General features: G+C 46.0%; 3 protein-coding genes across 5 annotated transcripts; 2 read left to right on the plus strand and 1 right to left on the minus strand.

The window, feature by feature from the left end:
* The first annotated feature begins 666 nt into the window (after positions 1 to 666).
* Positions 667 to 2,492, plus strand: antkmt (adenine nucleotide translocase lysine methyltransferase). 3 transcript variants are annotated; one of them, XM_018765451.2, is made up of 7 exons: positions 667 to 678; positions 901 to 935; positions 1,098 to 1,261; positions 1,358 to 1,462; positions 1,637 to 1,777; positions 1,860 to 1,910; positions 2,006 to 2,492. In XM_018765451.2, exons 3-7 carry the CDS (start codon positions 1,100 to 1,102, stop codon positions 2,198 to 2,200), a joined length of 654 nt encoding a protein of 217 aa, XP_018620967.1. In that variant the 5' UTR covers positions 667 to 678; positions 901 to 935; positions 1,098 to 1,099; the 3' UTR covers positions 2,201 to 2,492. The 3 variants fall into 3 exon arrangements, with proteins under 3 accessions (XP_018620967.1, XP_018620966.1, XP_018620968.1); XM_018765450.2 differs by having other exon boundaries at positions 668 to 764; XM_018765452.2 differs by lacking the exon at positions 667 to 678 and having other exon boundaries at positions 897 to 951.
* Positions 2,493 to 3,075: 583 nt separating this feature from the next.
* ift140 (intraflagellar transport 140 homolog (Chlamydomonas)) lies at positions 3,076 to 15,415 on the minus strand. The gene is made up of 30 exons (XM_018765434.2): positions 15,312 to 15,415; positions 14,670 to 14,831; positions 14,074 to 14,295; positions 13,871 to 13,992; positions 13,013 to 13,149; positions 12,746 to 12,921; positions 12,556 to 12,647; positions 12,235 to 12,341; positions 11,623 to 11,768; positions 11,269 to 11,472; positions 11,113 to 11,185; positions 10,938 to 11,029; positions 9,920 to 10,047; positions 9,713 to 9,830; positions 8,782 to 8,906; positions 8,437 to 8,581; positions 8,168 to 8,299; positions 7,356 to 7,558; positions 6,881 to 7,058; positions 6,575 to 6,765; positions 6,308 to 6,403; positions 5,955 to 6,087; positions 5,671 to 5,814; positions 5,459 to 5,587; positions 4,660 to 4,842; positions 4,380 to 4,586; positions 4,057 to 4,269; positions 3,809 to 3,975; positions 3,554 to 3,695; positions 3,076 to 3,475 (listed from the first exon to the last, which is right to left on the minus strand). The coding sequence occupies exons 2-30, from the start codon at positions 14,814 to 14,816 to the stop codon at positions 3,272 to 3,274; spliced, it is 4,356 nt and encodes a 1,451-aa protein (XP_018620950.2). The 5' UTR covers positions 14,817 to 14,831; positions 15,312 to 15,415; the 3' UTR covers positions 3,076 to 3,271.
* A 300-nt stretch (positions 15,416 to 15,715) lies between these two features.
* Positions 15,716 to 23,702, plus strand: cstpp1 (centriolar satellite-associated tubulin polyglutamylase complex regulator 1). The gene is made up of 9 exons (XM_018765447.1): positions 15,716 to 15,936; positions 16,438 to 16,540; positions 17,935 to 18,065; positions 18,473 to 18,557; positions 19,562 to 19,647; positions 19,925 to 20,120; positions 21,315 to 21,424; positions 21,950 to 22,013; positions 22,103 to 23,702. Exons 1-9 carry the CDS (start codon positions 15,894 to 15,896, stop codon positions 22,260 to 22,262), a joined length of 978 nt encoding a protein of 325 aa, XP_018620963.1. The 5' UTR covers positions 15,716 to 15,893; the 3' UTR covers positions 22,263 to 23,702.
* The last annotated feature ends 286 nt before the right edge of the window (positions 23,703 to 23,988 follow it).

Here is a 23,988-nt window from a genome sequence, read left to right on the forward strand (position 1 = left end):
GGATTGGAACCTGCCACTGTTGGATCTACAGGCAGCAGCTCTAACCACTATGCTCATTACTCACTATAACATTGTTAATGTCAAAAGAGAGGACTGTTTAAGACGATTTTAAAACGCACAGGCCTGTTATAATAGTATAAACTACTAAGTCTAAGGTGTGGTAAATACTTTTCTGAAGAAAAAAAGAAAAAAAAAAATTCAGCCATACAGATGCTAAAATTAATATCCATTCACTGCATTCTAGGAGGACTGAGGAGAAATAGGACATTTCAACTGTGTTTGTCCTCTGCTCTCATTAATGTTTTCTTAATGCTTTTATGAACTGATGATATTGATATTCAGCTACGTCAGAGAGGAATATGAATTATACCGCGGAGGGCATCGAAAATTGATTTTAGTCTCAGCAAGAGACTTTCAAAACGATGCCAAGTCTAATTATAAGTAACAAATGATAAAAGGCTCAAGCATTTTTTTTTTTAAACTTCGTATGAGAAACAAAGGATTTTGGAATGAAACATCGCTGCTAACTGATAACGGAGCACTACAGATGACGCGCATTTCCTCCTTGCATGAAACGATAGAGCGGAACCGGAAGCGGAATCTCACGGTCGGAACTCTGGAGAAACAGTCGTGTTGACCGACGGACGATTAGCGGACGGACCAGCCTCTGTCGTGCAGGTTAGTGGAGCCGGTTGAATGTGATGTAGTATGCAGTTAAGGTTCGTTTAAACTTTTAGTATAAAGAAAACACTCCTTTAAAACGGGTTCGTTCTTTTTTGTTGTCTTTGTTCTGGGAGCGCGTGATGGTCGGAGGGATTCTATCTCCATGTAAAGTTTAAAAAAAAAAAAAGGCAATATCACACTAACTCATCATGCATGTTTTGTTTGTACACAGTACAGCAGGTGGCAGAAGTTCCAATCCCACCTTGATCAAGGTATTAACCCCAACTGGTACCGTACAGTTAAAAAAAAACTAAAGAAAAAAAAAAAGAATTGGGTGGTTTGGGGAAAGATGTCATAACTAATATTTAAGACAACTTAACTGCATAATACTAATACTTCCCCTGACTGACTGTACGTTGTGACCCATGTCTCAGACATGGACCCAGACAGCCCAGAGGAGGCCCTCCCTGGGCTCAGCGACAGACCGCTGGGTGGATGGGGCCTCCTGCAGGTGGCTGCTGGCTCCGGCCTGGCCGTTTATGCCGTTTGGGCCGGGATCCTAATGCCTGGCTTCCGCAGAGTGCCTCTCCGGTTACAGGTGAGCGTAGGAGGCGCAGGGCTGGCCCGTGCCTTCCGCTCCTCTGTATCACACCCAAGCTGAGCTCACCACCACCAACCACCCGCCCCCCTCCAGGTGCCCTACCTGCCTGCCAGCAGAGCTCAGGTGGCCAATGTGATGTCACTGCTCAAGGGCCGACCAGGGGGCCTTACGGACCTGGGTTCTGGAGATGGTCGGATTGTGAGTGTTCTGCTTCGTCAAGGCTGCCGTTCATGCTGAACGCAAAGCATCAAGGATCCAAGTGTTACTTCTGATTTAATTGATTGATATTTACTACCGAACTATAAATAGCAGATGAAGGGCCTTGAAGCAGCTATTGTGGTCTCACCCACATCTTTCTCCGGTGGGTTTCAGGTTCTGGAGGCATACAGACAGGGTTTTCGCCCTGCTGTCGGGTACGAGCTCAACCCCTGGCTCGTCCGCCTTGCTCGCTTTCATGCCTGGAGAGCAGGGCACTATGGGAAGGTTTCATACCTGCGGGAGGACCTCTGGAAGGTATGAACTTCAACGGTCTCTTCAGTGAAGTGCCTAAAAGTGTGAAGTCTGAACTTGTGCTGTGTGTGCTTCTGGGTTCTAGGTTAATCTGGAGCAGTGTAAGAACATTTCCGTGTTCTTGGCCCCCAGCGTGGTAAGTACGCCGTCTCACCTGAGCCATCGAGTTACATCCGTACACTCATGCTCCAGTTTGGCAGCACTAACACAGTGGATGTACCATGTTCACAGTTGCCCTTGCTGCAGAAGAAGCTGCTGTTGGAGTTGCCGACGGACGCCATGGTTGTGGCGGGACGGTACCCCTTCCCCGATTGGACCGTATACAGAGTGGAGGGAGAGGGGGTGGATAGGGCCTGGGCCTACCTCATCCAGGCACAGAGACAGGCCCCCCCCAAGGAACCCACCACAGAGAGCTGCATCTCCTGATCAGCATCAGTCCCTCCCGCAGCAGAGCTTGGTGTTCCCACAAAATTGTCTTACATTTATTATCTGTCCCATGGCACTTTTTATGTTTGGTACATAGTTTTAATATTTAACTGATCATTAGTATTAGATTAATTGAACTTTAGGCTGCAGCCCTTTAGTTGGCAACTTACAGACTTGAAGTTTGACAGTTATCAGAACTGTTTATTTTAAACAATCTGACCTTAAGCAGTTTAAAGGAAAATTGAGAATATTTTACATGAGCAGAGTGCAATCCCTTTTTTATCCAAGTTCTGCTGTTGTATTTTTCAGTACAACATGGACTTTCAACTCAACTTTATGTACAAAAGTCATTTACACAACTACATAAAGAGCATTCCAGTCTTTTATATAAGTCTTACTAAGGATATCATGCAAGTATCCTATAGAGGTGATTTGTTCCACAGTAGTGGACACTAGGTCCTTCAGGAGACAGATGTGCAGTCCATGTCCATAAGTTTCACTGGATAGGTTTTGCATCCAGTCTTTATAGTGAGTTAAATACCATTTCACTAGGAACAGGTCCTATGTTTGTAACAAACACAGCAACATTTATTCTGGGGCTTGGGCTTCAACTGGCCTCAGGTCACCCAGCTGTGTTACTAATGATGAATGGAACAAGGCTCACGAAGGAACGTAGAAATGTTTACTGGAAAATATTAATAGCCATTTAGTATGTATACAATTTGTACATTTTTTTTTTTTTTTTTTAAACTATACATGAAAAGCAAAAACCTTAAAATTAATTGAATGACACAGGAGATGCAGTGGAGTTCTTTCAGTTAACAGATTGTGACTGACAGCCCCTGAGGATTGGCACAACAAGGATCCTGCTCTATAAAAGGGGTAAATCACTATAAAGTCACCTTGGACAAAAAGTCATCATTAACTGTTAACAGTAATAAAAAAAGATATATATAAAATTACCTCCCTGTATGGCAGGTCCAGTTCACAGTCTACACAGCTCCAGTCACCAAGAACAACGTGGTTCTGAAAGTATTTGCCAGCCTCCTCATCTCAGATACCCCACCTCACTCAGTCCCCCTGCACATCCTCCATGACTTCCTCCACCTCATCCTCCTCATCCCCGCTGTCTTGCTTGTTGCCCCTGTCTTGCATGACACCCATGGGGGGCAGCCCCACTGCCCGCTGCAGGGCCTCCAGGCTCCGCTGGCTCACATAGAAGGCCACATTCAGGGAGGGCACTCGCTTGGTCATCTCTTCCAGGGTGTGGTAGGCCTATGGATCACAGTAGCATGAGGAACACAGATCTGCAGGAGGTGTCAGGAAGGGGCCTGCACTCTACAAGATGCTCACCTCCTGGAAGCTACCCTGGCGGCAGTAGTGCTCCACCAGGAAGCCATAGGCATCACCAATGCGCACTGCAGGGTCCAGCTCAGCCTCCTCCAGCAGACTCTTACAGAGCAGCACGGCCTCTGCAGGGTCCTCTTCAAACAGCCTGAGGGGGACCGCCACCACAAACCCCCGTATCGGGGATGCGAATACAGTTAGCAGGCCACCCCTACAAGAAGTGCCCCGGATGAGAAGCAAGACCCAGGAGCTTGAGATTACCTGCGCGCTTGGACAAAGCGCTTCACCAGGGAGATCCTGTGCTGCATCCTGGCCAGACGGCGGTCCTGCTCCTCAGCACTCAGCGCCTTGGCCTTGGACAAGCACTTGTAGGCCTCGCTCAGGGCACCCAGAGCCTTCTCGTAGTTCTGGTACTCGTCGATCTCCACCTGGCGAGCCAAAGCAGCCTTAGCAATGTTGACAAGTAACACTTGTCAGCCCTTGTCCTGAAAAGAAAGTCTGTCACAAACCTGGGCACATGCCTCATAGAAGCCTGCAAGAAGGTCGGGGGCACGGCCTTTCGTATAGAATCCAATGATGTTCTTCATGATCTCAGGATCACTCCGCCAGTCCAGGGACTGCAGATAGTTGGCAGCCATGATGTAGATCTCTTTTTGTCTGGAGACGCCGGCAAAGAAGACAATCTTCTCGGTGTCTCCAGACTTGAGTAGCGCCTTCATGGCCTGTCAGATGAAGAACCTCAGGTCATACCTTGATCAGATGATCACCTTCACATCAAACAGGACATTTAACACAGCTCTTTGAGAAAACACACCACCTCAGCAGTACCGACCTTCACTTTACTCCCCGCCTGGGTGTACTTCTTTGTGGCCAGGTGGTAATTGCCCTGGCGCATGCAGCAGTCAGCGATCCTCTCCAGGAGGTCACGACGGGCTTCCTCGGATATTTCTTTGGAGTCACGCGACACGGTCATGCTCTCAGCAAACTCCTCGCTGATGGTCAGGTTTTGGTCCAGACACAGCTGCAGCGCCTCATGGTACTGAGGAGACAAAGGAGCTGTAGACACACACCAAGGAACTAAGAGCCCCAGACAGGCAGCTGATTCCACGTACCTTCTTGGCCACAACCAGCAGCTCCACAGCTTTCTCGTACTGGGAGTGTTTGATGAAGAAGTCAGAGCAACGTGACAACAGAGTGGGGTCCGAGTTCTCATCGAGGTCCTCGGCAATGAGCTGCAGAGCACCAAACTGCTGGGTGGAGAAAGCCAGTTCCAGCGCTTTGGAGAAGTGGCCTGCCTGGATGTGCAAATGGACACACATCTGTCAAACACTCCTTACTGTGTATGCCTATTGAACCATCATTAACACTCAGTGCACATCCTCTTTAGGACTCATTAGTACACAAACCCATTACACACTAATGAGTTCTATACCCAGTAAAACATTAACACTCATTATTGTGCATACGCTAAACCACTTGTTAATCTGCATGCCTATTAAACCACTTTTTAAACACTCATTAGTGTGCATACTCATTCACACTCAACACTCATTCAACCAGTTGTTAACCCATGTGCTTGTTAAGACTCGATAATGTGCATCCCTATTAAACTACTTGCTGACACTCATCAGTGTTCATGTCGTTAAGGCTCAATGTCCATACTCAAACCTCTTGTTAGCACACACACTTAAGACTTGTTAGTGTGTATACCCAAAAAACACACTCCAAACCACTTGTTAACGCATGTTTAAGACTCATTAGCATGCATGCTTATTAAGCCACTCATTAACATATGTGTTTGGACACATTTGTGTGCATGCTTGTTAAAACACTCATTAAAAGTCATCAGTGTGCATACTCTAAGCCATTTGTTAAGACTCATTAGTGCACTTAGCTCTGCACTGGGTGTACCTTGTGATAGAGCATGACAGCTCGGTCCATGTGATCCCCCTTCTCTTCATAATAACAGGCTGCTTCCATCATGTCCTCTGGGTTACTCAGCAAAGCCAGGTTCATCAGCTGGTCATCCAGCCCGTTCTCCTGTAGAAGCAGGAAGTTACTTGGATACTCCTTCACAGTCAGGGGGGAAATGGGGGCGGGTCTCAGTAAAGACGTTTGCCCACCTTGCAGAGGCGAATGGCGTTGTTGTACGCCTGGGCGCGCGTGTAGAAGTGCACCGACTGCTTGATGTCCTCTTGGCTCTCGTACTGCCTCGCCAGGTGGTAGGAGGCTGCGCGGTTGCCTGTTTCGTTGGCGATCTCTGCTGCCTGCGTCCAAAACACAAGCCGACAAAAAGCATTTGGAGTTCCTCACGGTGCTCACTATGAAAATAAGTCCCCCTAACTGCACCACAGACAAGTCCTGTTCACAGTAACAGCTCACCTAGACCACCACCTGACCTGCTTACCTTCTGCAGGTTGCCCAGGTAGCAGTAGACACGTACTAGAGACAGGTAGTCCTGAGCATACTCATAATAGCGCAGCGCTGACTCCAGGTCTGACTGGCTCTCCAGGTACTGACCCCACCACTTGTACAGGCTCCTGTTACCAGACAATGGTTATAAACACATGTACATGATGATGGAGACAATGACACAAGTGGTTTTTAAAATCCTGGGGGAAAAAAAAAAAAATGTACAAGCATTTTAAGGAAATTGCTGAACCTTTGCATACTACTTAAAGTGAAACCGTGTTCATTAATTTCAACATTAATATTCCAAGAACATGTCTCCTAGGTGAATTGGTGTCATCCAGCACCCACTTTTCCTTTGTTTTGTTGATGTAAAGTTCCAAAGACACCACATCCTCCAGGAGCATCCTGGGAACCTCAAATCTGTAAGTGTCTGATTTCTCATAGCTGGAGAATGAAGAGACACACAAAGGAAGAGTTTTTCTTAGAATTATAAATTGTATTCAAATGTATGTAAATTATTATGAATAGGAAAAGCCAAACTGCCCAGCTTGCCCCACCATACTCCATTGTACTAAGCACCAAGGGGCGACCACTCCTTAAGGCCCTGCTCCTTACTGCACAAGCGCCAGCGAGCGGTCACCCATGGCTTCCAGATGTTTGGCGTAGCTGTAATAGGTGGTACGAAGATGGACACGGTCGTTAGTTTCTGCCGTCTCCAGTGCCTGCTGCCACTGCCCCGTTGCCTGGTAAAACTTGTTTAAGAGGTCGTAACGCTTGCAGCTCTTGTACAGCCTTTCAGCGTCATCCTACAGAAAGAGAGAGGCCAGGGGGTCAACTTTGAAGGACCTTGTCAATTGTCATACTGCATGTTTAGGGTTGCACTTACAAATTAGAAACACAGATATTATATAACACCCATACCAGCATGCCAAGCTGTATGGCCAGAACAGCCACACGTGCCTCCAGCTCGGGATGGACCTCTGCCTCCCTGAGTGCCCGGGCTCCCTGCGCATGACCCATGTTCCCCAGGCAAACGCGCGCCACATCCAGCCGCCGGCTCTTCACACACATGCGTGCCATGTTCTCCCACACAGTTTTGCTATTTCAGGGGTAAAAGAAAACCCAAACAATCAACAGTGTATGCAGGATAACAGGTTCTTAAAATTTATAGCTAGAAGAAAATGTTTCCCTATGCTGATGGGCTTACATTTTGACCCAAAGCTTGGGTGAGAAGTTGAAAGCAGACCTGCCTTCATCTAGAAATGGTCCAGTCACATCAAGTCCCCAGTAGAAACACCAGAAGTTCATTGATGGGGTGAAAGCCCAATGATGCCTAGTAAAATTTAAACAAAGTGGCTTTGAAGATGTGGCACATGAGAAGGTCGGTAATCTTCACCTCTTTATGAGCCTGATGGACTTGAAGGCTTCATCCATGTCTCCAATGGTCAGATAGAAGCTGAAGTTCAGCATGGCATCACGGGTGGGCTTGTCACAATCCTCCAGGCCAGTAAAGTCCCTGAGAACTCTTCTGGAAACCATGTGAGGAGTAGAGTTGGGCTGCGCTGAGGGCTGCTCACCTTCAGCTAGTGCTTCACCAGGCTAGAGGAGTAAAAAATACAGGCATCTTTATCACATATCTCAGGTTCAGAGTTGTCATCATGCCTAGATAGTTTACTCACTGGAATCTCTATCAGGAACCCAACAATTCCCGCATTTCACATGGAAACTGAGCTCTCCACTGGTGCTACTGGTCAACTAGCTTGAACTATTTAGACAGGATTGGGTTAATAAGGGTTGAAAAGTTTGGCGAATATGATTTGGGGACAAGATGAGAAGAAAGCAAATTGAAGGTTGTAAACGAAAATCAGCCGACTTCCTCATTCTCCTTTCACTGCTGATGGTCCTAAGGAGGGGGAAACGGAGATAACCCATCTCAAAGGGCTGGAGGAAGACACGGTGATGAGAAGCCAAGTGTTGGTACTTACATCTGGGAGAAAGACAGAACCCCTTCGAAACATCAGCTGGTAAGAAAAGAAGACCCCGAAAGCATGGCCAGGGACAGAGATGTGGAGGTGAGCAACAATGGAGAAGAAACTCAACTTAGATGAAAACCAACTTCATGCAAGAGAGGCCGAGGTTAGCGAGAGGAGTGAAGGATCTGAGTTCAGCCCCTGGGGAGGGTGACTGCAGTAAGTAACCTGCACCAACCTTGCAGGTGAAGTAGTAGAATGGCACATCCATTGCAAGCAAGGCCTCCACACCTGCTGGTCTGGGATAGCAGTCTTGCAGCAGCAGCCCATGCTCTTGGGTGCAGAAGAAGGAGACCACAATCACATCTGCCTACAAGAGGAATATGGCATCACAACCAGTACACTGAAACATCTGCTCATCAGAGGAAGATCAGATGCATCAAGTTCGTTCTATTAGATATTCAACTGGAAAGCACTGAAGTGGAGCCTCAGATGCTTCAATTTTACCCCCTCCAGGCTGCCAGGTGGTGCTGGCTGCTGTGAACTCGTGGCCTTCAGCAATGTCTCGCACACAAAGAGGCGTGGCTCGCTCTCGTCCCAGAACTGGGAGATGGGGAAACGGCCGTGGAGCTCTGCCATGCGGTCCAGGTTCCTGGAACAGGGGGAGGAGGAGGAGGGGAAAAAAAAAAAAAAAAAAAAACACTCTACTGAGGATCAACTCATTCTTTTAGGTCAGTCACCGCTAGTCATCTCAGCTCCTAGAGATCTACAATACAGTAGCTTCACGCCTACAGGAGAGGTTTACACCTTAAACATTTTAGCCATAATACCCCTTTGGTTTCACTTAAGTACCTCCTCTCAGGGTCGTCTGGCTGCAAACCCGCAGTCGCTGGACGTCCAGTGAAGAAGTCAAAGTACGACAGAGTATCCATCTCAACGTCGTAGAAGTACACTCTGTGGTCCGGTCTCCCGTTGACCTGGGAGGAGAAGAGAACAATCAGGGAACATCTGCAGAGTCAGTTTCGGTAAATTCTTCATCTTACTGCATATTTGGCTAAACGCACAAAGTCCATTTAAGTGCGTAACATCAACCTCTTGTTCCAGCTGAAAGGTCAACCAACTTTTTCAAGGTAAAATTTAGAAAACTGACTATTTAAATGAGGGAGCAGGTCATGTAGCAGACAGTTGAGCTGTCACCTGAACACAGGCAGTCAGTCCTGAGCCAGCCCCTAATGAAATCCCTTTGGGTTTGAGAGTCCATCGCTTTGCATCATCTAATACAAGGCTCAGATCTCACACATAAACATCCATCCAACTTCTTCAATATCAAGGCTGTCCATCACTTTCTTCCACGCCTTTTGATCTTGTGTATGCTCCAAGAAGTTTCCCTCGTTCCCTGCAGCCAGTCCACCGTGAGATGTTGTCCATGTGTTGTATTCGCCTCCTAGCCTTTCCCCTTTTTCCTTCTATCTTGCCCTTCAAGACCAGCGGCAAAATTGAGTCATTTCCTAATTTCTTGATAATCTGAGACAGAATTCTAACCCGAGTCCTTCTAGTCCAAAAGCAGTCACTTTAACCACTATGCCTCCTGCTCTCCTCGCTAAACGCTTCATAGAGAACAGTCGGTGTCAACACATTGCAGGCATCTGGGCTTTGAACCAGAATATTCCATATTCTCTCCATCATCGGTTGGTATTAAACGTTTGGTCTCATGGTAATTATTTTTCAAGTAGTTTGCACCCTTCTGCCGTCCAAGAGCCAGAGTACCGTGTGCCGGACACACCTGAGTCACAAGGATGCTGATTTGGCTGCCAGTGGAGTTACACTTGACTGACACGAGAGCCCCCAGGTTGGGGATCTGGTCCCTCAGGTTCTTGGCGGCGCAGTGTGGCTTCGCCTCCCTGCCAGTTACACACATGGAAAAATGGCATGTAACACCGCGGAGCAGGTGATCCGACACAGACAGGTGGGGTAGGGGCTGGAGGCACACCTGCGTGACAGGTCGTAGACCTTGACGTGAGCCGAGTCTGTCCCCACGGCCAGGAAGGACTGGCAGACACTGAGCAGCACAGGGTTTCCCTCGGCCTCCGAGAAGGGCAGCAGCTGCTTCACGGTACCCTTCAGACGCGACACAGTCCCATAAGTGCGTTTATTAAACATGCGAAAACACCCTTTTACCAGTCGTTAGCCCTGAAACTCACAGACATTTATTTAAAGTGAAACAGGTAAAAAGACACCTTTCAAAGAAAAATCAATAAGAAACACTGTACAGTTCATCCTTACATGACTCACACGGGTCAGATAATGTATCACATAAGCGATGTTAGTTAATCTGTTAAAATTAAAATAATTTTGACATTTTTTTTTTTACAGGAGTTGAATAAATTGCGTTTTCATTGTTTCCCATCTTGCACTCTGGTCATTCCAATATCCGGTCTCCTGAGCTGTAGCTGTGCCCTAAGATTTAAGTACCTCTTCTGACAATAGAAATCTCAGCAACTGGCATAAACTTACACCCATAAAATCATTCATAAAATGTAACTGAAAGGAGTAAAAAATTATGACATTATAATTCTGCACCAATATCTTCCAGACCTTTCTGAGAAACTCAATGCTCGTGCACATTTCTGCGGAGCAGAAGCCTCACACGCAATGCCCAGCTCTCCAAAATTCACTGCGTTACAGATTAAACAAATGACAAACCTCCACATATAACACACGTTCACAAGAGACATAATGATAAAGTTAAAAATACAATTAGAACATGGAGAAAGTTAAATGGTTCAATACTTCAATAAACAGTGTAATAATCGACAACGTACCATAATAAAAGCAATGATAAATATAATACAAAACGGGAAACCTGATGAAACATTGTGACAAATAATTGATCAAATCTAATAAATCCTTGCAATAAAGAGCTATAAAAGAACCCAAAGAGACGAAGATCCTGGACACACCGTCCACCTGGGACGGATAGAAAGGGAGCGGCACGAGGCCCCACTCACCTGCATGGTGCGAACCTGCACCCGCTGGGGCTCCACGGTGTAGATGTCTCCGCCATGCACAGCCAGGGCGCTCGACTCGCACAGGAAGGAGCCTGAAAACCAGGACCAGAAGGAAGTGAAACTGGAACGGTTCAACCAGACTTTTCCAGGTGAGGGCACCGCGCGGAGCTCGTACCTGTGCTGCGCAGGACACCTTGCGAAGGCTCGTACACTGCGACTCGTCGCCCGTTCCACACGGTCACTGTGTCCTGCAGCAAGGGAGGCACAAGCGGTCATCACGAGAGCCAGCGGTCACACTCCAGCTGCGGTTCACACATCGTACCTCCCGTACCTTGGTGATGCACACGCCCTTTATGTGCGTGTCCGAGCACAGCCTCAGCTGCTTCCCGGCGCTGAAGTACGTGACGCTCAGCTGGTTGGGGGTCAGCTGCACCGCTGCCACCTGCTGGCTGAAGTGGGTGGACATCACATGCTCCGAGAGGATGAGGACGGTGCTGATGCTGCGGGCCGCCAGCAAGTTCAAACCCGAGCCCCACTGCAGCAGCCGGGGGAAGGAGACACAGTGGAATTGTGAAAGAAACAGATACTGTGTGTGTGTGTGTGTGTGTGTGTGTGTGTGTGTGAGAGAGAGAGAGAGAGACTCCACTCACATCCAGAGGACCCAGACCTTCATAGGACACCTCACCTGGAGCTGTGAGACGTTTCCTTCCACTTCAGTGGGAGTTTGCAGCTTCCACTGACAGCCGGACTCCACCTCGCCGTGACCGGACGCCGAAGGCACGCTACGCCACATGGCGATGCGCCCCCTGCTGGTTCCTGCAGCCAGCAGCTCTGCAACGAACCAGAGAGCAGAGAAATGTGGTCACCTGGGTTCCCAAAATACTTTGATGTAAATCACAATTTTACCATTTTATTTTCTTTGTTATTTTAATGGATGTTGTTAATGACTATCAGAATTTTTACTGCAATAGCTTTGTTTTATATGGAAGAACTATGGATCTGCACTCACTGTAACCATAACTAAACATCTTAATGGTTTGTACAGATTTTATACAAAGTGCTTTGAACTGAAGGTGTACTACTTTGTACCTAAATAATATGTTTCCGCAGTTTAATGGTGTCTGAACCTTAAATGGAAAACACCGATCTCAACAGCTATTTTATATTGAGGCGCTAAACATGGATGGTCGTGTTTTATACATTTTCTTTTTGTTAATATAGAAAAAAAGTGTTGGCTTTCATCTCAATGACAGACGCAATACACAGCTCGATGTGCAATTTTAAAATGCGATGGCACCTTTGGCAGCACAGTGTGCCACGCAGTGCAGCGTCTCGCCCTTTTCGAAGCCCAGACTCTCATCAAGCGCAAGAACACTGTTGTCATCTCTCTCGAGGTCCCAAAGCCTAAAAACCAGAAACCATTCATTGGGTAAATGACCTGTACTCTGTTGAAGCTGTTGGCTTCACACGAGAATGAGCTGGAAATAACTTAAATGAGTTTAAGGCAACAGGCAAAAGGTCTATTCAAGCAATATTTAAATATACAGTGCACTTTGTACTTATCCAATAAATTAGCAAATTGCCTTTAAGTGGTAAAAGCAGTAAAGCCTCGACCCACCTGATGACCTGCTCCCCTGTGGCCGTGACCAGGAGACCCCGTTCTGCCCATGCTATGTCCGCTATCTGCCCGCTCCGCCCACTCAGCTTCACCTGCGGGCAGACACACCCACCACCACGGAGGGGCACTGTGAACACTTGTAGACAACGAAGCAACATCATTAATTTTGTGTGTGTATGATGAAAGGGACCTTCATGATTTCTTGAGCGCCCCCTTCTGGTCCCAGCCGGTACTGGGACAGGAGGAGGTTCTCGGTGATGACGGCCAGCACTCCTCGCCTCTCCAAATACAGGAGCCTCTGTACGTGGCCGTCCACGGTCAACACGGGGCTGCTCCTGCCTTTGTCGTCTCCGCAGTGGACACACCCTGCAGAGCGTCCACATGAATTTATCACGGTTCGGACAGCGGGACTTGGAATGTGTCCGCCCGCAGGGACTGAGCGGAAGCTGCTCCTCACCATCATCAGTGCTCACGAAGAAGACCGTTCCCTCCTGAGTCTTCGGTGATGGGCCTGTCCCCGGAGTTCTCCAGTTAAACATGTCGAGGGCGCTCTCGTCGCCGCTCACAGCTGCCCGGGCCAACTGAGCCACGTCCCTGAGAGAACGAAGGCAGCAGCATCACCATCAAGCAACCGTTTACACTGATTTTACAGCACAAGGACTCTTGGGACCATCTGGGTGTGGTAAAGGCCACCAGGTGGCATAGTGATTACAACAGTTGCATTGCACTCTAAGGAAGTGGGTTCGAATGCCAAGTAATTCCCTTGATCAAGGTGCTTACTCTGAATTGATATAGTAAAAATTACCCAGCTAAGTAAACCAGAATAAATCAGGGTCAGTAACTGATGGTGGATCGGAGAAAAGTGTCAAATAAATAAATGACTGTGACCGAAGAGTGTAGTAGAGTCCACCTTGTTTTAGGGGGTAAAACAGTGGTAACAAACTAGTTAACCCGCACTAGTTCACTAATTACTTCAACACCTGAGAGCTGCAGCAGTGGTCCTCGACTGTTTCTAGGCCCTGAACCCCTTTTAGAAACTTAATTAAAACTGAGGACCCCCTCCTCGAAAAATGTACAGATATTAATTCAGCAAAAATACAACAATCACTTTATTGCACTGATAATTATTCACCTTCACACAGAATTATGTTGCAGCACAGAAATATTTTTTTATTCTGTTTTCAACTTCTATTTGTTGGACAGCGCTATTCTGAAAACCGCCACTGAACCTCACAGTGCCCTCCCGAAACCTGTCCGCAGGCCTGTTCTAGAAAAGCAGAAACGGGAGTGGAAAGGTGGCGACAGCGTTACTCACTCCGCAGGAGCGACGGGTCGAAAGACGCAGCAGGTCAGCGCTTTCCCATAACTGTGCTTCGCCAGGGGCGGCCCCTGAACCCGACCTCGAGCATCCACCTTCCAGAGCGCCAGCACACCCGTCTGCAAACACACCCGTTTTAGCGAGTTCTCGTGGGAAGGACACGTGACGGAGGAACCAGCCCCGAACGCAAAAACACAGACCTGATCGCCAGTGAGGAGGCGACTCCCTGCACCGTTCCACTCCAGTACAGCGATGCCCGAGGTGTGAGCGGCAGGCAGGCTGCCCTGCTCTCCAGACGGGTGGGACAGCAGCAGGACCTCCCCAGCGTGCCAGCCCACCGCCAGCACCGCCTTGCTGGGGTGCCAGCGCAGCACCGAGGCTGGGGAGGAGCGCTGCACGTGGCAGCTGGCCACATGCTCCCCCTGCGGCACAAACACGGCAAAAAGGCAGACGAGTGAGAACCCAGAGCAGAAACCCCCCAGCGAGGAAACACACCCCGGCGGGGGCACTCGTTTCACTTTTAAACGGGGGACAAACAACGACGGGTTCAAGGAGGAACCAGAAACAGTTCAGCAAGACCAGAAACATGAAAAACAGCAGGACAGATCCTGGAAGAGCTGGTGTTCCACACTTTTGAGAGGTCGGGCAGGAAGGAGACCCCCCCCCCATGTGAGCAACAGAGTTTGGACCACCTGACCTGTACCACTGCGGACGGTGGTACAGAGGGATCGGGGGTCAGAGGTCAGTGTCGCAGAATGCAAGCTCCAAGTGGTGTCTCTGAGCGCGTGCGGGTCACCTGCTGCAGGTAGAGATCGACGGCACCCCCCGTTTCAGGGCTCATGGAGGATACCGCCAACACGGGCTGTGTGGAGTGCCAGGTCATGTGAGTCGGGTCCCCGTTGGACTCTGGGGGCTCGATGCGGTGGTCGAAGTACACCGCCATCGTTGGGGGGTCTGCCTGGGGGGTGGAGGGGGAATCGTTAGTCTTAGCAAGGCAGCCGGTATGCTCCACACACACACACACACACACACACACACACACACACACACACACACACAGAAAGTGAGAGAAAAAAAGATGTGAGGCTGTGTAAAGGAGTGCCAGGATGAGAGGGTGTGGAACAGCTGACAAGGTGAGGTTCGTAGATGTGTAAAAAAAAAAAAAAACAGTTGACAGAAAGAACCAGCGCTGGTTAACCGTGCATATGCCGTTTAGGCACTTTTATGTATTTTAAACACAACTACACTGCATCATTACTTACTGACTAAAAAAAAATCCACAGTGGCCGTCCCGAGCGCGCGGCCCTGGCTGGCTGGGTTAGCAACACACTGCTAAGAGCTCCGTCTGAGCAAAGCAGCGACACACGGACAGCACGCCTTTGCCATAGTGGCTTCTATACATTTAGTCTAAGTATTATTTAGACCATGAGGTACTTACGGATAGCTGATGAACGCCAGAATAGTAATAAGCTCACAGCTCGAAGGAGCGGCGTCGCTCCCGTTACCTTAACAACACGGAGGGGTCGGGTGGGAGGAGTTCCGGAAAATACCGACGTTGCCGATTGGCCAATCGTGTTAGTGTACTTCCGGTTACTTTAATAGCGAGGGGTCGAGTGGGAGGAGTTCCGGAAAACGCCGACAACATCCGAGAGACTACAACACCTGGAATATTTAACTGCATCTACAGATTAATATCCTGCAAAAACTAACAACGTTCTTTTAAGTCATTGCTAGTATCAGTCGTTCAGCAAACTGAACCTTTTGATTTTGGAATTTGAAGTCAAGGCCGCATTCGCATTAACATTTCAGATTATAATACTGCGACGGTGTATTTGGAACTGAAGTTGGAGCTCCTTGTTGCAGCAGGGGACTCTTTATACGGGATACCGCTGTCATCTTCCCGTTGTTATGGAAACGGACCCGGAAGTGTCGTTTCCAGTGACTTTTCAAGTCAATACCTTATAATTATTATCATCATTATTATTATTCTCTCAATAAAGCGTCCACTTGTGTACACAGAATGAACCCGGATCGTTTCGTCTTATCAATCGACGAATATTTGGGTAACGGCAGCAGAACAAACGGACCGACCGACGTCGTCGGTCTAATTTAATCACTGATTATTTTGATAATCAGTCTAACAGTTATACTCAGTTAGAATAAAACGATGGAGCCGTTTTTTTTTTGTTTTTTTTTGTATAGGAGTGTATTTCTGGACGATCGATGTCGTCGGTGGTTTTCTTCTGGCTTTATTTTTTATTGAAAGCTAATTAATGTATAATATATTTGAATTTTCACTTTGTTTCCATTATATAAAAAATTCAGAGTGTTTATTCATTTCAGACACTGTCACTGACTGTGCAATCATTGCAGCAATGTTTTACCCACTTGTATACAGCAGGGTAATTTTTAGTATCAGTACTTTGCTCTCAGAGGAAATATACAGGAGGTGATGATGAGGTTGAATCCCGGCTCTGTGAAGGGAAGGAGACGGAAGGCTCTAAACACTACGCCACCTGCTGCCTTCATTGATTTCTCACTCTGTCTTTGTTTTCCCCTACAAGCGGAGAAGGACGTGCTTTTCTACCTGGAGGACGCCGTTCATCAGCTCCTGGAGCACAAGGACGAGTACGTCCAGTTTGGGGTTCCCCGCTACTTCGCCGAGTAGTAAGTTTCAAAAAGTTTCAAGTTTATTGTCATAGATACAAGTGCCATGTACATGTATCATGAAAATCTTCCTGAACGCTTCTCCACAGACTATGGACAAAGACAATAGAAATACTGCGCAAACAAAACAATGACAGTGAGTAGTGCAACAGCAATAGCAATAAATAATGGTAACAGTAGTAACAATAATGGTAACAGTCAGAGAACTCAGAACGAGAGAATGAAAATGCTTGAAGTGACAGTGTAATTTACCAATGCGCTTGGGTGGAGCAGTCCAACTCTAGTTACTAAAGGTAGCACATTGGTTAGTGTTGTATAGTCTTATAGCAGTGGGGTAAAAGCTGTTCCCGTACCTAGCTGTGCGGGTTCGAATAGACCTGTGGCAGGGAAGAGAAAAGTGCCCGTGCGGGGTGACTATGGTCTCTCATGATGCGCATCGTCTTTCTGAGGCAGCGTGCGGTGTAGGTGTCCTCGACTGCTGGTAGCTGTGCGCCAGGTGGACATTTACCCTCTTTACCTGACACTTTCCTTCGAAGCAACTTGTTTACCTGCAAATACTTACCCATTTATTAAGCTGAGTCACTTTTACTGTGTTAGTTCAGGGTAATAAGCTTAATCAAGGGCACTCGAGCAGGAGGTGGGATTCAAACCCGTAACCACTGCGCCACCTGTTGACACGCAAGGTTTGACCGTGTGACCCAGGTGTACCATATGAATCAGGTGTACGCTTTACCATGGACTTGAGATGCTCCAATACGAGCAGCTAGTGATATCTGTTTACTTGTTTATTCTTCTACTGATGGTGATTTGGGATGATATATATATATATATTATACACAATATATATTTTATATATATATATATATATATATATATATATATATATATAATATATATATATAGTATATATATACTGTTATTACTGTTTTTAATTTTGCTGGGAGATTCATCTATTTCAATGATGCAGTGAGAAAGAAATGAAGTATCCTTACACTCCTCATCCTCCAAGGGTTCAAACTGCAGAATTTTGGTCACAAGACCATCCCCATAACCAGTGTTCGACAGGTCTGCCTGCAGATGTTTGTGTTTCTTATATTTTTTGTTACATTTCAATTTCTAACTGTAACAAGACATCAAAATCTGATCTACAGAATTATTAGTAATATTTGGCAAATTTATTTTGTTCCAGTTGCTAAGAATATAGTAATGATGCTATTATTGGAGTTGATTGATTGAGAGAATCTCTACAGGTGCACTTTGAGATCAAGTTATATTCCTAATATGACAATATTCCTGGAGTCAGAAAGGTTGTGTCACAATTCATTGTAATATCAGCGGCACATTTTTCACACCGGTGCCAAATGATAGTATTTACAGTTGCCGATCGTTTGCAGTTTTGAGAGCGTGCGCCGCGGGAACCACATCCTTTTTAGAGAGTTCAGCTACGTCAAGGCCACGGCGCACAACCGCAGGTCCTTCACGCGCCTCTTCTGGAAGTGTTTCCGGCAGATTGGGAAGAATGGAGGTAAACATCTTCGATGTGCAGCTTGAAGGGTGTGTGTGTTGTGCAGTTTCTGTTATAATTTCCTATTCATCACAGATACAAAAAAATAATCTCACATTAATACGTATAAAAGTATTTGCACATTACAAACTGTATTACAATTTACCCCCATTGCATTGATCTGCAAAATACTCTCATCACCTTTTTTTAAAACTGAATCGGCAAATCCAAAATACACCTTTAAAACGACTGTAAAAAACAGATTAACATTAATACTGCAGAACTTAAGAAACACTTGCCACCTTAGTCATTAACTTTCATAGCCGACACTCAGCATCACTTTTGGACAAACCATCTGGTAACGGTTAATTGGTAAACACGGTGCCATACGGTGACTCGTTCATTTCTTGTGCTCGTTTGTGCCACAGATCTTTTAGCTGCAGTGGAGTACAGCTCTCTGCTGCAGCTGCTTTGCCCGGACTTTCCCGCAGATGTGGCGCATGGTGCCGCAAGGTCAGTAATAAAAACATATGTACACCGGGTCCTCAGATTAGTATCACAATTGTGACGAGATGTCTGTTCGTAACTCGATTTGTTTGTAACTTCAAAGTCACTTTTACTTCTGCGTTGGAGTCCATTAAAAGCAAAATAATACACACATCCATTTGTTTGCCGGTCAGACATGGCTGTAACAATGAAAATATTGAAACATTCTGATCCATTCATTATTAGTTACCGCTTATCCAGTCTGGGGTTGCCGTGGTCCGGTGCCTACCCTGGAAGCCTACGGTGATAGGCAGGATGCACTCTGGGCAGTATGCCTGTCCGTTGCAGTGCAACACTTTTCTTATTTTTTTAAACCAATTTCAAACTGCCAAAAAATGAATGCTCATTGAAAAAAACTGAAAATCAAAATGCGTAAATTTTCCCACAATCCCATTCAGTGACGTCGATAGATTTCTCACATCAGCGTGTCCCATGTTCATCAGCTTCGGGCCACTTTCAACTTCCTGCGCAATCACTAAAAGTTTATAAAACCAAGTCCCTTGTAGGGGTATGTAAAAGTCTTGGATATAGCTATATCACAAAAATATTTTTTAAGACTTTCCGTTTTAACATTTCAGTTAACTCTGAACCACGTTAAAAATGAAAAAAAAAACGTCTCAGAATAAAAATGCATTTTCTGCGCAAAGTCTTGCTCAGTGCTCATTGCAAACTTATTCATCCCATAAACACGTGCAGCGTTCCACGTCTTATTACCGATGGCCGGCACTCAGGAACAGGAGACACGAGGTGTAAACACTGTGGAAGCGAGTTGAAAGAACTCGGCCTCATGCTCCTATTCTGCATGAGTGGGATCTACTGCCATCTAACTGTGGGATGCAGAAGCGCAGGTTGTGTTAGGTGACAAAAATGCAATTTAAAATAACCGAAAATATGTTTGTATTTTTGAAAATTCTTAATTCGTTTGTTACGGTGCTGCGGTGCTGCGCTCACAGCTGTCTGTCTGAATGCAGAATTGTGCTTGTGGATGACGCCATGGACTGTCTCATGTCCTTCGCTGACTTCCTCTACGCCTTTCAGATTCAGTTCTATTATGAAGGTAAGTGCTCACTGTCCATAGATGGAACTGTTCATTTTATTTATTTAAATAAAGAAATATTTTTAGAAAATTTTGTATTATTTGGAAAAGTAAATTTAAACAGGCACAATAAATTCTGATGTGAGTCATATATGCAGATTTAGTTTTTAAGCGTGCAGCACATGTGGGACGGGCGGCCTGTGGCACACGGCGCACAAGGACGAGTATGTCCACTCTGGGGTGCAGTTTGGCAGTAAAGCCAAAATGTGGTGCACCGCGATGTGTTTCTACTGTGTAGAGTTTATCGAGAACGTTGCAGCGATCTATCAGGACCTGCTTTCTGGGAAGAGTCCGAACACAGTGATCGTCCCGACGTCCACCTCGGTGGAGCAGCTCCCCCAGCATTCCACCGGTGACGGTGAGCTGCAGGAGGGGGTCGAGACATCGGCGTTTGGCGACTGCGTGGAGGCGCTCTGCGAGAGATACAGGCACAAGTAAGGAGCAAAAAAAAAATTACCTGTGTGAGGAGAAACCTCTGCTCTGTGCATATATGTGTGTGTGTGTAAGAGAGAGAGAGAGAGACACCCCATATTTATTCATTCACTGAATGCTTTTGGGTAAGTACAGTATGATAATTTTGATAATTAATGATATCCTAATGATGCCCTTTCTCACAGGTGGTATGAGACAACATGGGTTCAATCCCCGCTCAGTCTGTGTGGAGTTTGCATGTTCTCCCTGTGTCTGTGTGGGTTTCCTCCAGGTGCTCTGTTTTCCTCCCACAGTCCAAAGACTTGCTGTTCAGGTTCCCCCATAGTGTGTGAGTGACGGAGAGAGTGTGTTCCACTGATGTATGGATGAGTGACCCAGTGTAAGTAGTGTACCTAGCAGTGTAAGTCACCGCGGTGAATAAGGTGTGTGGGCTGATAACACTACATAGAGTTCGTTGGAAGTCGCTTCGGAGAAAAGAATCTGCTAAATAAATAAATGTAATGTAATTTAAAAGAGCAGAAAACTCTCCATTGTGTCCATATTCCCTGTTTAAACTCTGAAAACATCTGAAAGTCACAGATTAATCTGTAGCACCTAGATATTATATTTAACGGCTGAAGATAGATGTACACCGGCTCCTTATCTTACAAACTGCCGTTGTGCTGCTTTATTATTTACATTGACCTTTGCATTAATGTATTTGGCTGATGCTATAAAAATATATCATTTGCTGTAATAAATCATTAAAAATCTGTGTAAGACATTTATTTTTAAAAAAATTCAAATAACATTAAAGCTAATATTTTTGAATATTGAAAAATAATTTTGAAAAACGTGTCATTTCTGCAGCATTTTCGACTCTTAACCGTTTCGTCCCATAAGGCGCACAGCGTTTGTCAGCCTCTCGCCGCTTTCAGCTTCCTTTACTATCTGCGCATTCTAAAGGTTAATAAGACAAATTTATTTATAAATTACATCCTGTGAAAGTTTTGTAAAACATTTTTCACTTGAAATTACAGTAAAAATAAGAATATTACCATATTATACATATTATTGATCACCAACACTAATGAACGGCAGACATGAGCCCCCCCCACATCCATCCTCAAATGCTCTCAAGGGCTCCCTGAACCTCCAGTGGGAGCACTGGGACTTGTTGGGTTGTGGACTGAGCTGTGTTGTCATGCCTCCAACAGCCACCCCCCCGCATCTGCCGTTAAAGAGATCCTGGGACAGGTGGAGAGAGTGTCCCTCTACAGCTTTCTCACGGCCCTGGCGAGACATGAGGGGGTCAACGAGGACATCGGTGAGTTCCTGCCATCCAGCTGCTGTCACTCTGCAGCTCGGCATGCGGCACAAAGCGTGTCGTATTGATTGAGGACCCACAGGGTAAACAAATCATAAAAATAATCACAATACATTGACGCAGTGACACTTGAAATTGATATCTGAAATCAAATGACCTTCAAAATCTTTGAAAATAAAATTAATAATAAGAAAAATGACAGTCAACTGAACTGTAATTCTTTTTGACACATATGTAATGGGCTTTCTTACTCTGGTTTAATTGAACTTCATATCTATTTCCACCACCGGCTATTTTAGTGCTAGAATGGAAGCGACACGTGAACAGGTGTGGTCAGGATCAGGGTATTTAGGGTAACCAGCCCTGATTTTTGGACAAAATGTGAAGCCTGTTTTCAGGCATATATGCATTATGTAAATTAGCAAATGACCTTGTGTGTTTAAATATGCAAATTAGACTGCGATTATTACTGTGGGACTCATGAAGTCCGTTAACTGAACTTTTTGCTTGACCGGTCCCTTCCAGGTTCTTTGCCAAGCAAAGCAGCCGTGCTGATAGATCCCGAAATGGACCGGGAGCTGGAGAGACTGTAAGAATGTTCCATTAAAGCGTGTTTAGTGATGTTTGCATCCTGTGCCAGTCCTGCCAACAGTGCTGATGCCACGCTTTCTCCTGCAGTGTTGCTCAGGTTTCCTTGAGTCCCACGTCCAGCGGTGGCAACGCCGCCCACAGGGAGCCCGCAAAGAAGGCGTCGCCCCGCAAGTCGCTGCACCACCGCAAGAGGATCGAGATGGAGAGCGACGGCTCTAATGAGGAGACGGACTCCTCGGAGAACTAGGACTCCAACAGAGACACCGTCCTCTAAAATTTGAGCGCAAAGCTTCTTCCTGGATGTTTTCTATCTCTGATGTGGAATGCGATCAGAGCTTAATATCCACTCCAGATTTGTTCTTTGGGTTTTATGAAAAGTGGACTGTTGACTCTCTACCGGCAGATATTCAGAGTTTAAATCAACTTCCTTTTTTTGTTAGTTTCAGGTTGAAGTCTTGGTGTTGTGCAGGTGAAACATGAGTTTGAAATTCCTCTTGTGCAGAGTGCAGTAGGTTCAGCTGAGCCCAGCTAGTGCATATTTATTTTTTATGCGGTTGTTACAGCCTGTGGTCAATATTGTATTGCAGTGCAGGGAGAGGGAGTTGGGAAAAGCTCTGAACAAGCAGTGTGGACTAGGGGAGTCTGGTCTTCCAGGCTCATTCCACAAGCTCTGCCATGCCTCGTCCTGCATGGACAACAACCCTACCAACCTGTTGTAGGAGCAGAGCACTACTACTGCTAGTGCCCCTAACAGAACACTGACAGTCATCATTAAATATGATTTCCATATGTTCCAGTCATTTCGAGCAGTAACAGATCCCACATATTTACACTGTATGACTTATAAACGTGAAGTTCGTACTTATTCGTATCTTTAAGCAGCTTTTCATCTTTAAAACCATTCGGTTGCACAGCATTTGGGACCTTTGGACCCCTGTAGTACTGCTGAGGGCCACCAGGTGTCACTCTGAGCCCCATTGCTTACCAGTTCCTGATTGGTTGATTATTTGACTGATTGATTATTTATACCAGCTACTGCCCTTGTGAGCCTTAATTTCCAAAATGACATTTTATGCGCAGACAACTGTGACAAGGCAATGACAGGAAACAGTAGGCGGGGAAGATGTGGTAAAAGACAGTTAAATACTGCAGAAGCAAGCAAAGCACATGAGGACGGAAAAATGAAGAATGGTCTGCAGCTGGCAATTTTATTGAAATTAAAATCACGAGAAGTGACGCCGTCGACCAAAATGATCTGTTCATAAGAGCAGAATTGTAAATAAGATCATGTTCGTTGGCGATCATGGTCAGCACGGAGCGTCACTTTCCACTTGAAGGTTGCCCCTTTGAATCTCACCTCCTGCTCTTGTACACTTGGTCAAGGTAATTGCCCTGCAATGATGCGGTAAAAATTACCCTGCTTTGTAAATGGGTAAGCCAGTGGAACTCGCTTAGTGTACAAATCTAACATTGTGAGTAGCTTCGGAAAAATATTTGAAATTAATAATGATGAAATCATTTGGGGTCACGCAGGGTCAGTAGTAGGGTTGGTTAGAAGCGATATTCCAGCTGCTAGGGATTGAATCCAGCTGCTTTCCAATGTATTTTCCGTTGTTTCCTTCATTTTTGTGTCGTCGTATTTAGTGTACAATGTGATCCATATAAACAAAGTGAGCTGTAAACAATATTTACTGTGGGGACCTCAATTTGTTTATAATAATATTTCTAATTTACTAACAGCAAGCAGCACTTTCTTTTTTCCATTTGCATTCAAATCCAGGGAAGATGAGCTGTTAGTGATATGTGTTAAAGAAGAGACGTAGAGACTGGTTATATTTTCCAGCTCAAAAAGCCAAGTTAGCAGTAAGAGGGTTGATTTATTAATTGTTTCGCGTGAAAAAATTTCAGGAAATGATGTGTTTGATGTACTTGACACCATGCGAGCTTTGTTTAATTGACGATTTCCCGTAACG

Source organism: Scleropages formosus, chromosome 5 (assembly GCF_900964775.1).
Source record: "Scleropages formosus chromosome 5, fSclFor1.1, whole genome shotgun sequence".
Taxonomy (NCBI): Eukaryota; Metazoa; Chordata; class Actinopteri; order Osteoglossiformes; family Osteoglossidae; genus Scleropages; species Scleropages formosus.